Below are 12609 nucleotides of genomic sequence, written 5' to 3' on the forward strand. Positions count from 1 at the left end.
GCCGGCCTGGAAATGCGGGTACGCCATTCACAAGTGACAAGAAGCAGATGTAAACTTGTGCACAGATACGCTTGCTTGCAAGGTGGCTGGGCTTTGGTGGAGCTCTTCCCACCAGGGGAGTGCCGCCTTCCGAGGTCACAGAACCATAGATTTGAAGAGTTGGGAGGGATCTCCAGCGGTCATCTGGCCCACCCCCCTGCAATGCAGGGATCTCATCTAAAGCATCCCTGACAGATCCAACCTTTGCTTAAAAAAAAACTCCAAGGAAGGAGAGTCCGCCCCCTTCCACCCCACGGTCGAACAGCTCTTACCATCAGAAAGTGCTGAGTCGGAATCTCCTTCCTTGTTGCTCGAAGCCACGAGTTCGGGTCCTGCCCTCCGGAGAAAACAAGCTCGCTCCATCCTCCACGTGGCAGCCCATGAGATATTTGAAGATGGTGTCTGTATCTCCTCTCAGTCTCCTCCCCCCCCTCCCCACCAGGCTAAACACCCCGAGCTCCTTCGACCGTTCCTCATCAGGCTTGGTTTCCGGACCCTTGATCATCTTGGTCGCCCTCCTCCTCTGCCCACCTTCCAGCTTGTCCACATCCTTCTTAAATTCTGCTGCCCAGAACCTCCCAGCAAGGCAGGACAGAATGGTGCCATTCCTAAAATTGGGGCTGGAAAAATGAGGGTGGCAAAATGCCTGGATTGGATTGGGCTGCCCTGCCTTGAGTCTCCACCCTCCTCTCCAGAAGGAGAAGCCCAGGGCCATAGAATAGAATAGAATAGAATCGTAGAGTTGGAAGAGACCACAAGGGCCATCCAGTCCAACCCCCTGCCGAGCAGGAAACACCATCAAAGCATTCCTGACATATGGCTGTCAAGCCTCTGCTTAAAGACCTCCAAAGAAGGAGACTCCACCACACTCCTTGGCAGCAAATTCCACTGCCGAACAGCTCTTACTGTCAGGAAGTTCTTCCTAATGTTGAGGTGGAATCTTCTTTCTTGTAGTTTGAATCCGCTGCTCTGCGCTAGGCAGGGGAACAAGCCGGCGCTTGCCTCTGACATGCCCTTTGCAGGCAGCGCACCTTCCTTCTCGCCTCTCCCTTCCTGCTCTCTGCATTCCACGCCCGTCTGCTTCCTTCTCTGGCTCTCCCCTCCCCTGGAATCCAAAACCAGCTGGGGGGGGCTAGATATCTCTGCCCTGCATGCCGCCGGGCCTTGCCCGAGGGTTGCCCCTGGCTCAAAGGGGCGGGCATGAACCATGCGCACCAACCAAGTCATCAAGTACACCTTGTTTGCCTCCTGCTACCTCTTCTGGGTGAGTTGAGAGCCTTGGCACGGCTGGCTCCTGTGTTGGCAGCGAGCCTCCGAGGGCTTAGGAGTTCACCCAAAGGCTGTTCTCGGAGGCTGGGCCGTCTTTGCCAAGGCCTCCCTCGGGGCCCACAGGGAGTTCGGGGCTGGCTCCTCTCCTTTGGCACAGCCCCGACCTGCCCTGCCCACAGCAAGCCACAGGGCATGAGTGCGGCACCCTTTTTGCAAAAACAGGATGCCACAAACGGCTTGTGTTTCTGCCCCTCTGCAGGTGGCCGGTGGGTTGATGGTAGCCGTCGGGATCTACGCCAGGCTCTCCAAGGAAGGGGGTGAGTGGGGGGGGCATCCTGATTGGCACTGGGGTTTTGTGGCCCACAGAAAAGTCAATCTCCAGGATACATTGTCGAACACCTTCTCGGCATCTACCAACATTAGGACTGCCTTTTTTCCTGGTCTCATTTCTAAATGTTCTATATAATATCTATTACCATCCTTGTGTTATACTGGATCTGTCTGCCTGGTAAGAAGCAGGATTGTTCCATCTCCAATTCTCCCATGGGTTTTGTTTTGTTTTTTAAGTTGCACCAGATTTTTAAAACTCCACAATATTTCCTTTGTGTTCAGAGGGGCAATGGGCTTCATTCGAATAGGGGTTCGGGGGGGTCTAGGAACACTAGATTGGGGAGGGCAGTGTAGAGTTAAACTCTAGGCAGCCCTGCTGGCCCTTAAAGGGAAAAAAAACTGCATGTGAGATGAATATTGCATAGCTCCTGAGCATGTGTGGAGTGCCTTTCCTTGATTGCTTACAGTGGTTTGAGGGCTACATCTGTTTTTGGACTACAACTTCCATCCTCCTTAGCTAGCAGGACCAGTGGTCAGGGTGGATAAGAATTGTAGCCCCAAAACCCAAGTTTGGGAAATGCTGGTTTAGCACCTGAGGTCGAGCAGCCATGCAGGTCTAGCCGAGTTGATCGTATGTTGCAAATGAGCTGCTTATATAAGTATAAGCTGCTTTTCTTGCTTTTAATTGCATGATTGCAGGGCCGGATTGAGGTTTGATGCGGCCCTCAGCTCCTGAAGGTAATGGGGCCCTCGATGTGTCCAGGTGTCCTTTGTCAACAACCAATTGCTGCTGTTTTTTTTTGTTGAATATATGCTCTATGGCCATTTATGGACCTAATAGGTATCCCAAGCCATACATGCAGAATGTAGGCACCCTTTATACAGAAAGGAGCAAAGTAGTCATATTTGAGGGAGCAGGCTAGCAGGCGGGGCCCTTGACTTACATCCTAGGAGCCGACACAACATAAAACACTGTTGCTGGATGTAGGTTTTATTTCATTTGGTTTTTATCTTACATTTTGGAAATGTACATCCAGTTGTTTTTTCCCCCTTTAATTTTTGTGTGTCCCCCCCCCCAAGAGAGTGGGGCCCTAAGCTAGAGCTTGTTTAGCTTATACGTAAATATAGACATTTTGAAATTCCCTCCCCTGGAGCTCAAGACCACCCCTCCATACATCAACGTCTGTATAAGGGCAGGTACACCTTTGTTCTGGGTCCTCCTCCTTTCTCCTGCCTGGGAGGGGAGCACCCTGTTGCAACAGTTCAATAAAGATCATGCTTACTAGCCGCTTTGCTTCTCAATATTCTCTGCTTGGCCTCTGTTATTTTCTCCTACCTTTGGAGAACCTACAAAGGACTCTGTAAGGGCAGGTTTTGCTTACAACAATTATCAGCCAAAGGCCGGGGTGAGAAGAGGAATACTGCTGTCTGCTGCCCAGGAAATCAAAGCAGAGCCCAAGATTCCAAAGCTGTGGTCCAGAGCCACGAGTTCGAAATCCCTGTGCTTTGGCTCCGAGAGACTCCTGGCTTTGTGCCTGGTTCTTGGCTTAGGTGATGCCATTCCTCTGGGCTGGTCCCTCACCTGGCAGGTGGGTGCGTGGGCGGCCTCTCCTCTCCTTTCCTTTCTGCCTCCCTCCAGGCGCTGTGGACTCCCTCCTGGCAGACCCCTCCCTCGTCCTGCTGGCGGTGGGCGTCCTGGTGTTCTGCGTCACCTTCGTCGGCTGCCTGGGGGCCTTGCGTGACGTCACCCTGCTTCTGAAGGCGGTATGTGAAATTTAAGGTCATATATAAATGTAGCAAGCAAAGGAAGACAGCCCTGAAACCATTTTGACTCTCCCAAAACTGACCAAACGTTTCTCTGAAAGGAGGGAGGAAATGGTAATGGAAAAACCTCCCCATTGTCTCTGTGCTCACAGGTCCTGCCTTAAGGGCACCTTTATTTTATTTTATTTTAATTATTTTTTTATTAACATTTTCGAACATATAAACAAGAAAAAAGAAACAACATTCTCCTACTACATATATCCTCTTCAAACATCCAAATTTAAGAGAAAATAGAGAAAGAATAAAGAATAAAAATAAGAATAAAAATCAACAGTCCAATATCCTAATTTCATAATTCAATAATCGACCTCCACGAGCATCTTTTCTAACGGTTCAATACATCTCCAACTTCGCAGGTTCAAATCAAATTATTCAACTATCCGACTTACATATCTAACCTATATAATTTTACACCCTTATTTCCTAACCTACAACCTGCACAGTTGCTTATAATCCTCTTCAAATATCAATTCTACAATATTTTTTAGAATAAATTCTGAATTTCTTCCACTCCTCTTCCGTCTTCTCCTCTCCCCGGTCGCGTAGCCTTCCGGTCAGGTCAGCAAGTTCCATATAGTCCAACATCTTCATCTGTAAGGCAAATTTAAGGTGTGAATGGGGTGAGGCTGGGACCTGGGACCTGGATTCCGGAATTGAGTAGCTAGAATGACAAAAGAGGGGCCAAGCCCCAGATAATGCAAACAGGTAAACTGCCAGACAGGAGATAAACAACACACCCAGGATTCTGTTTTTGACCGCCCCCTGTGATGTAGGTACTGTATGATGTATTGTGGGAGGTGGTCCTGTGCTATGTACCCCTTCTGTGATGTAGGTATGATGTCTGGAGGGGTGGTCTTGAGCTCCAGGGCAGGTAATTTCAAAATGTCTATATAAGGGCAGGCACCCCTTTGTTCTGGGTCCTCCTCCTTTCTCCTGCGTGTGAGGGGAGCACCCTGTTGCAACAGTTCAATAAAGATCAGGCTTACTAGCTGCTTTGCTTCTCAATATACTCTTACTCCTAACCAGCATTGGAAGCCCTCTCTCATAGTTGGCCTCAGGAGCCCTTACTCTCAGCTGGCTTGGGGAGGCCTTGCTGATTTTTTAATACCATCCTTTTCAAAAGATAACAAATCTCTATAGGTACCCCATTTTTTTCCACATTTAATTTCTTTTGGACAGTTGGGAAGCCCCCTCTCTTAACTGGCAGCCACCCCCTGCCAGGGACACAGACAGGGTGCCCGTTTGGGACGGGGCATAACTCGGCGGCGGGGGCCCTGCTTGGCACACAAAAAGTCTCCGCTTCAAACCCCACATGGCAGAATCTCCAGGGGTCTTGGCCAAATGCAAGACGGTTCTTTTAAAATTAGATTCAGAAGCAAAACAAACGCAAGCGGGCGAGAGGATTACAGATTTTATTCTGAACAGCAAGTAAAATATACATGACCAAGCAAGCACTTCCATCTGCTGCCATGCTCAAAAAACTAGATATTTTATAAAAAAAAAAATTCCTTCAGTAGCACCTTAAAGACCAACTAAGTTTTAATTTTGGTATGAGCTTTCGTGTGCATGCACACTTCATCAGATACACTGATATATAGATATTTTATAGATGCTATGCCCTGTTAGGGCCAGTACAGGCTCGGCCAAGAGCTACTCTAAATCAAAGACAAAAAGCCAGGCCATACATGAAAAGCTTTTACTGACCAGTGCCATTTGCCAACAGATAATACACCAAAGACTTTTTTTTTTTACAAGGGATAGAGAAAGTTTAACAGACTATTGTATTTTAATATTTTGTTGGAAGCCGCCCAGAGTAGGTGGGGAAACCCAGCCAGATGGGCGGGGTATAAATATATTATTATTATTATTATTATTATTATTATTATTATTATTATTATTATTAAATAAAACATAGATAACCAGAGCCACAAAGATATAATCGTCTGGAATAAGTTTATACCATATTGGCCTGAATATAAGCCACACTCCCCACCCCCCACCCCAATTCCGACCGTGAAAAGTGCGGCTTATTTTTGCGACGTGACAAAAATGGGCTTTTACAATATCGCTGCTGGAACAGCTGCCCTAGGTATATCTCAGCTAGATGTTCCAGCAGCTTCTCCTCCCTCGGGAAGCGGTGGGCTCTCCTTCCTTAGAGGTTTTCAGCCCCCTGTCCGGGATGCTTTCACTGAGATTCCTTCATTTCAGAGGGGTTGGGCTAGATGACCCTCGGGTGTCCCGTCGCAACTCCACGGCTCTGATTCTCTGCTCACCTCTCCGCTTTCACTCCCCAGTTTGCCTGGCTCTTGCTCGTCATCTTCGTCCTGCAAGTGGTGGCTGCCGTTCTGGGCTTCCTCTTCTCCGGCATGGTAAGCAAAACAAAACAAAAATGACGCCTGCGTAGGTTGGCATTTGGGGAGACGGGGTGTGTGTGTGTCACAGCTCAGTGGTTGGGGCACCCGCTTTGCACCCCGAAGCTCTCCCGGGTCCAATCCCCATGAGAATTAGAGCACCTTTTCGGGCATACAGGTTCTCTCTCTTTTTCTCTTTTGAAATCTCCACCCCCATCGTTCTGCCCGGACACTGAGGTCCAGCGCCGACGGCCTTCTGGCGGTTCCCTCATTGCGAGAAGCAAAGCTACAGGGAACTAGGCAGAGGGCCTTCTCGGTGGTGGCACCTGCCCTGTGGAACGCCCTCCCACCAGAGGTCAAAGGGAAAAACAACTACCAGACTTTTAGAAGACATCTGAAGGCAGCCCTGTTCAGGGAGGCTTTTAATGTTTAATAGATTACTGTGTTTTATTCTTCTGTTGGAAGCCGCCCAGAGTGGCTGGGGAGACCCAGCCAGATGGGCGGGGTATAAATATATTATTATTATTATTATTATTATTATTATTATTATTATTATTATTATTATTATTGATTTCACCAATACAGTGGTATCTTGGTTCTCAAATTATTTCATTCCGGACGTCCGTTCGGTTTGCTGCAAAGTGGGGCTTATTACATCCGCCATATTTTCCAAACTTTTCATTGCCGGCCAGAGATAGGTGCAGGGGAGATTCCTCTCTCTCTCTCTCTCCCTCCCTCCACCGTGTCCCAGGTGATGGAGAAGGCCACCCTGCTGATGGGACAAGCCATCGCCCGTTACCGCGACAACCTGGACCTGCAGAACCTCATTGACTACATCCAAAAGAAGGTAAGGGGGCAAGTGATGCCAAGGTTTCCCTTTCCCGCAGGGGCATAGCGTGGTTTGCCAGTGCCCTGGCCCCCGGGGCAGGGCGGCTGTTTCACACACACACCCTGGTGGACTGGGCCAGCGTCCGAAGAAGGGAGTCCTCCTGTTGCTCCGTGTTCAAATCTTGCTCACGCATTCGTCGTACACTTTAAATAATCCAGGGCTGGGGGCTGGGGAAGCCTTCTTCCGTTCTTCAGAGGCACTTTGCTCCTGCTTATTTCTGTCTCCAGTTCGAGTGCTGCGGGGTCCACTCCTACAAAGACTGGTCCCAGAACGTTTACTTCGACTGCCAGGAATCGAACCCCAGCCTGGAGAGCTGCGCCGTCCCGTTCTCTTGCTGTGTGCGAGGCAAAGAGGTGAGGAGGCAGCCCAAACCGGACACTGACTGGTAGAAGCCTAACTCGAAGCCCTTACTCCTAACCCGCATTGGAAGCCCTCTCTCATAATTGGCCTCGGGAGCCCTTACTCTCAGCTGGCTTGGGGAGGCCTTGCTGATTTTAAAAAACAACAACTTAATACCATCCTTTTCAAAAGATAACAAATCTCTATAGGTACCCAATTTTTTCCACATTAAATTTCTTTTGGACAGTTGGGAAGCCCTCACTCTTAGCTGGCTTTAAGAACCTTCACTCCCAGCTGGCTAGGGGAGGCCTTGCCCCTGATCCCATATGTGTGTAGCTAGGCACTCCTTACATGCACATACAGTGGTACCTCGGTTTGTGAACACAATCCGTTCCGCAGAGGCGTTCGCTCGCCGAGGCATTCGCTCGCCGAAAGCACACTTCTGCACGTGCGCGAATCGCCAATAGAGCGTTTCTGCACACGCATGCACTGCGCAGATCGCTTCTGCGCTTGCGCATCCGACGCCGCGGAACCCGGATGTAAACACTTCCAGGTCCGCGGTGTTCATAAACGGAGGTTTTCGTAAATGGAGGTACAGTGGTACCTCTACTTATGAATTTAATGCGTTCCGAACACACATGTGCAAGTCGAAAAAATTTGTAAGTCGAATCCCATAGGATTGCATTGGGAGAAAAAAATTCGTAAGTAGAAGCAACCCTATCTAAAAATTCGTAAGTAGGAAAAATCCTATCTAAACCGCATCCAATATTGCGGACGGAGCTCCATTTGTAAGTAGAAAAATTCATAAGTAGAGTTATTTGTAAGTAGAGGAACCACTGTAGTCGTAAACCGAGGTTCCACTGCATGCAGCAGAAGAGCGCTGCAGCTGGATCCCACCTGGTCCAGCAACCTACCTGCCCCCACATTGGTCAGCCGGACGCTTCTTCTGGGAAGGCTGCGAGGACACCCAAGGCACAGCTTCGGAGGCAACCTGCCCCGAACACCGGCTGCTGTGGGGAAAAGAGTTGGAGGCCGTCGACTTTCATGCCTGTTTAGCCGCAGGCAGCTGGACGAGATAGGGCCCCTTTGAGTCGGCTGCTGCGGGGCTCCCCAGATCGTCTTATTCGGAGTGGAGCCTCCTTGTCCAAAGGCAATCTACCTCCAACCGCCAACAATATCCCGGAGGGCAAACGGAAGGCGGCGTCTTTGGGCTGTCGCAAAGGGGCCTTCCTAATGGGCCATCCTGTTCTCTCGCCCGCTCCTCGCAGGCCATGCTGAACACGATGTGCGGCTACGGGACACAGAAGTTGAAGCCTTGGAAGGCCGAGTTTTTGGTGCACACCGAGGGGTGCTTGGAGAAGACGGTTCGCTGGGGGCGCAGCAACCTCTTCTTGGTGGCTGGCCTGGCCTTTGGCCTGCTGGTCCTGGAGGTGAGCAAGGGGGCTGCCGGGGGAGGAGTGAGGGGGCTCAAATCTTGCCCCCTCCCAAAATCAGGGCTGCAGGCCAACACGCCTCCCTTCCAGCAAAAGCTTTCAAGGACAAGAAAGAGGCTGTTTAAAAAAAGGGGGGTGTTTCCAGGAAATTACAGGCCTATCCAGGTTGTTGAAGGCAGAATGGCCAAGACTAGAGAAGGACAAGCCCTGCTAGAACAAGAACCAGCATGGCTTCTGCAAGGATAAGCCAAGGGCTGTATTTAATAGACAAGAAGGAGGCTGGCGCAAAGGTAGGCAAAATGACCACGTCTAGAGAAGGACAAGCCTTGCTGGAGCAAGAACCAGCATGGCTTCTGCAAGGATAAGTCTGTATTTCAAAGTCAAGAAGGAGGCTGACACAAAGGCAGTTAAAAAGGGAGGGGGGAGTCCAGGAAATGACAGGCCTATCCAGGGGAAAGGTTGTTGAAGGCAGAATGGCAAAGTCTAGAGAAGGACAAGCCGTGCTGGAACAAGAACCAGCATGGCTTCTGCAAGGATAAGCCAAGGGCTGTATTTAATAGACAAGAAGGAGGCTGGCGCAAAGGCAGTTAACAAAAAAAGGGGGAGAGATCCAGGAAATTACAGGGCTATCCAGGGAAAGGGTTGTTGAAGGCAAAATGACCACGTCTAGAGAAGGACAAGCCCTGCTGGAGCAAGAACCAGCATGGTTTCTGCAAGGATAAGCCAAGGGCAGTAGTCCTGCCTGTGGGCTTCCCCTCGTGGGCAACCGGTTGGCTGGGCTTATATGGGCCCCCTTTGGCCTGATCCGTCATAGCTCCTTTTACAATTCCTAAGTGGAGCCTCCATGCGTAGAGCCAGTCTCCCTTAGAACGGCGGAGAACAAGAGCAGGAGGGGCGGCTGTTTCTCTCAGGTCCTGCCTGCGGGCTCCTTCCCTTTGTGAGGACAGGGGGCTGGACTTTGTGAGGACAGGGGCCTGATCCAGCTGCGACGGCCGCTGCAAGGCTCTCCTGAGGTCCTTAAAGGGCAGTCACAGGCGCTCCTGTCCTCCTTTCCTCGTTCCAGGTGGTCGTCTTCTCTCTCGCCGTGCTGCTCATCTACCAGATCGACTTCATCATCGAGAAACGGAAGAGCACCAGGAGGAGGAGGAGCAAAAGCTGTCCAGCGAAGTGAAAATCTTGCAAGACGGTTTTGCCGCTTCTCCCTCCCCAAAAAGCGGACACTTTTTTGAAGCAAAAACAAGGCATTGGAAAATGGGGGGGGCTTGGCGCCTCATTTAACCTCCCCACAGGCTTTGTGCGAACCGATATTGGGGTGTTATGCCAAAGAATCGTAGAGTCAGGGCTCCCTAAAGGTCCTCTAGTCTAACTCCACTGGAAGCGAACCTTATTGGACAGGGAATGCGGAACAACTTCATTCTGGAATGGAGGTTGGGACAAATGTGCGAAGCGTTACTCCCCAAGCCGCCCGGCACCGATCCACGCAGCACTTCAAAAGCTGGGGGTGTCTCGTCGAATTATCCGCCACCCTTAAAAGCACTCTGCACATGCTTGGGGCTCCTCCCTCCGAGGGCAGTGAGCAAAACGGCAACGAGTGGGCAGAAAAAGAGCCTTTAAAAGTGGCTAAAATGATTGGAAATCCGGAAGACCAAAATTTTAAATACGGAATGGGGAAAACTTATAATTTATCATAAAAACCATTGTAAACAGTTAAAATCGTTAGTAGGATTGGAGTAACACTTGTAGTTTAATGCTGAATTTTGTATATAAAAGATTATTATAAAAGATGCAGGAGGAAATTATTAACAATAGGAACCCACAAAGGGGAGGGGGGAGTCCAGGAGATTCCTTGGCATTTTGTTTCTCTATGTTGTATTTTTGTGACTGTAAAGTTTTAATCTGAAAAAACCAAATGAATAAATTAATAATAATAAAAGTTTCCAATGTTTGATGTTTTATCGCGTTTTAAATATTCTGTTGGGAGCCACCCAGAGTGGCTGGGGAAACCCAGCCAAACAGGCGGGGTATAAATAAAATTATTATTATTATTATTATTATTATTATTATTATTATTATTATTATTGAGAAAGAGACCCTCACGATCCCAGGCAGGCAGGAACCGGGCCTCTCAAAGCACCAATAAAACCTTATCTTGTGTCCAGAGCGACTCTTAAGTAAACTTATTGGTTGGTTATTTACTTAGGGGGGTGTCCGTGGTCCCATCTGACTGCTGCTGTTTCTTGTGGTTCCTCAGTCGAGCCTCCAAGGGCAGGGCCAGTCTATCTCGGAAACGAGAGCAGGAGGAGTTGGGTCCTGCCAGGGCCGGATTGGGGTTTGATGTGGCCCTCAGCTCCTGAAGGTAACGGGGCCCTTTCTATGTCCAGCTGTCCTTTGTCAACAACAAGCGGCCGCTGCTTTTTGCGTGGAATATACACTATGCTATATGGTCGCTTATGGACCTAATAGGTATCTCAAGCCATTTGCACATCACAAAATATGTATTTTATCCAAGTCATTGTTGAACAACTGAAAAACAGTTAAGAAGAAGTATATATTAACAGTGAAATAATAATTAAGTTTTTTTTTCCTTTAAATTTTTTGGAGGGCCCCCAAGAGCTTGTTTAGCTTATACATAAAGCTGGCACTGGCATAGATAGATAGATAGATAGATAGATAGATAGATAGATAGATAGATAGATGATAGATAGATAGATAGATAGATAGATGATAGATAGATAGATAGATAGATAGATAGATAGATAGATAGATAGATAGATAGATACTAATATTTTGGAAATGTACACCCAGTGGTTTTACCCCTTTAAATTTTTTGGAGCCCCCAAGAGAGGGGGGCTATAAGCTTGAGCTTATTTAGCTTATACATAAATCCGTCACTGGGTCCTGCTGGAGGGGGGGCTTCTTCTTCTTTGGGGGGGCGCGTCTGGCCAGCCCCCTTGGGCCTGATCCTGCCGCCGCCGCAGGCCTTCTCCATCTCTCCTCCCAGAGGATGCCTCAGGTGTGCCTCACCTGACGATCCCCCTGGGGGACGACTCTCCCCCACCTGCCTCCACATTGCCATGGCGACCTGCCTCCCCGGGGCAATCTGTGGGCACCTTCCTTGGCAGCGGGGCAGGCAGAGCGACTCTGCAACCTGGCAGGATGAGCCTCTCGGAGCAAGACCTCCTCCGGGGAAAGGGGGGCAGCCGGCCCTGCAATCTCGTCCGGGTCTTTGTGAGCTCAACGCCTTCAGGTGCCCCCCCCCGATGTGCCGCAGAGGGTGGGTGGGTGGGGCAGGCAGAGGCCTGGGTGTGGGGTGCAGGGCTGGGCTTCCCAGGGCATCAAAAGGTCAGAGATGGAGGGCACCCCAGGGGTCATCTAGCCCAACCCCCAACTTGCCATGACGGAATCTCGGGAAAAAGCATCCCCGGCAAGTGACATGATCATCGGGGAGAGTTTGAGCAGGGGGGGGTCAAATCGGAGTCAGCAAAATTATAATTTCCTTTCTTTCCTTCTTTCTTTCTTTCTTTCTTTCTTTCTTTCTTTCTTTCTTTCTTTCTTTCTTTCTTTCTTTCTTTCTTGTTCTTGTCCTCTTTAACCCCCCCCCCGCTTTTTATAGTTTTGTATTTTTTGTGTTTTCCAGTATTTTGGCATTTCTGTTTCATAATTCACTGTATGGTATGTGTTGGAAAATGTGTTTGTTTTGTTTATTTATTGTTTGTGTCATCCTATTTTCTTTTGTGTGTCTGCACTATGTATGTTGCAAATAAACAAAAACAAAAACAAATTGAAGGTGGCTTAGGGGGAGAAAAGCGCTGCGGGGCAGTGCGACACAGTGGTTAGAGTGTCAGGGCCTGGAAAAAAAGGAGAGGGAGAGAGAGAGAGAGAGTTTGTAATTTAATGGTGAATTGTTGGATCTAATGGGGATGTAAAAGGGTTTGGATCAGGCATCCCCAAACTGTGGCCCTCCAGATGTTTTGGCCTACAACTCCCATGATCCCTAGCTAACAGGACCAGTGGTTTATTATTTTTATAAAAAATGCAGGAGGAAATGATTAACAATAGGCAGTGCTTTTTTCGGGGGGGGGGGACGCAGGGGGACGCATACCCCTAAACATTTTGTGAATCTTTGAATTTTTGT

General features: G+C 49.1%; 1 protein-coding gene across 4 annotated transcripts; it reads left to right on the plus strand.

Annotated features, from left to right (window-relative positions):
• Nucleotides 1-1052: 1052 nt before the first annotated feature.
• On the plus strand, nt 1053-10410 carry LOC118085924 (tetraspanin-33). Of its 4 annotated transcripts, XM_035117030.3 has the most exons (9): nt 1184-1303; nt 1568-1625; nt 2338-2376; nt 3278-3402; nt 5757-5831; nt 6565-6660; nt 6930-7055; nt 8310-8471; nt 9538-10410. In XM_035117030.3, the coding sequence occupies exons 3-9, from the start codon at nt 2355-2357 to the stop codon at nt 9643-9645; spliced, it is 714 nt and encodes a 237-aa protein (XP_034972921.1). In that variant the 5' UTR covers nt 1184-1303; nt 1568-1625; nt 2338-2354; the 3' UTR covers nt 9646-10410. The 4 variants fall into 4 exon arrangements, with proteins under 4 accessions (XP_034972920.1, XP_088527405.1, XP_034972921.1 ...); XM_035117029.3 differs by lacking the exon at nt 2338-2376 and having other exon boundaries at nt 1053-1303; XM_088671279.1 differs by lacking the exons at nt 2338-2376; nt 9538-10410 and adding an exon at nt 8620-8828 and having other exon boundaries at nt 1058-1303.
• The last annotated feature ends 2199 nt before the right edge of the window (nt 10411-12609 follow it).

The sequence above is a fragment of the Zootoca vivipara genome, chromosome 6, assembly GCF_965207765.1.
Source record: "Zootoca vivipara chromosome 6, rZooViv2.hap1.1, whole genome shotgun sequence".
Taxonomy (NCBI): Eukaryota; Metazoa; Chordata; class Lepidosauria; order Squamata; family Lacertidae; genus Zootoca; species Zootoca vivipara.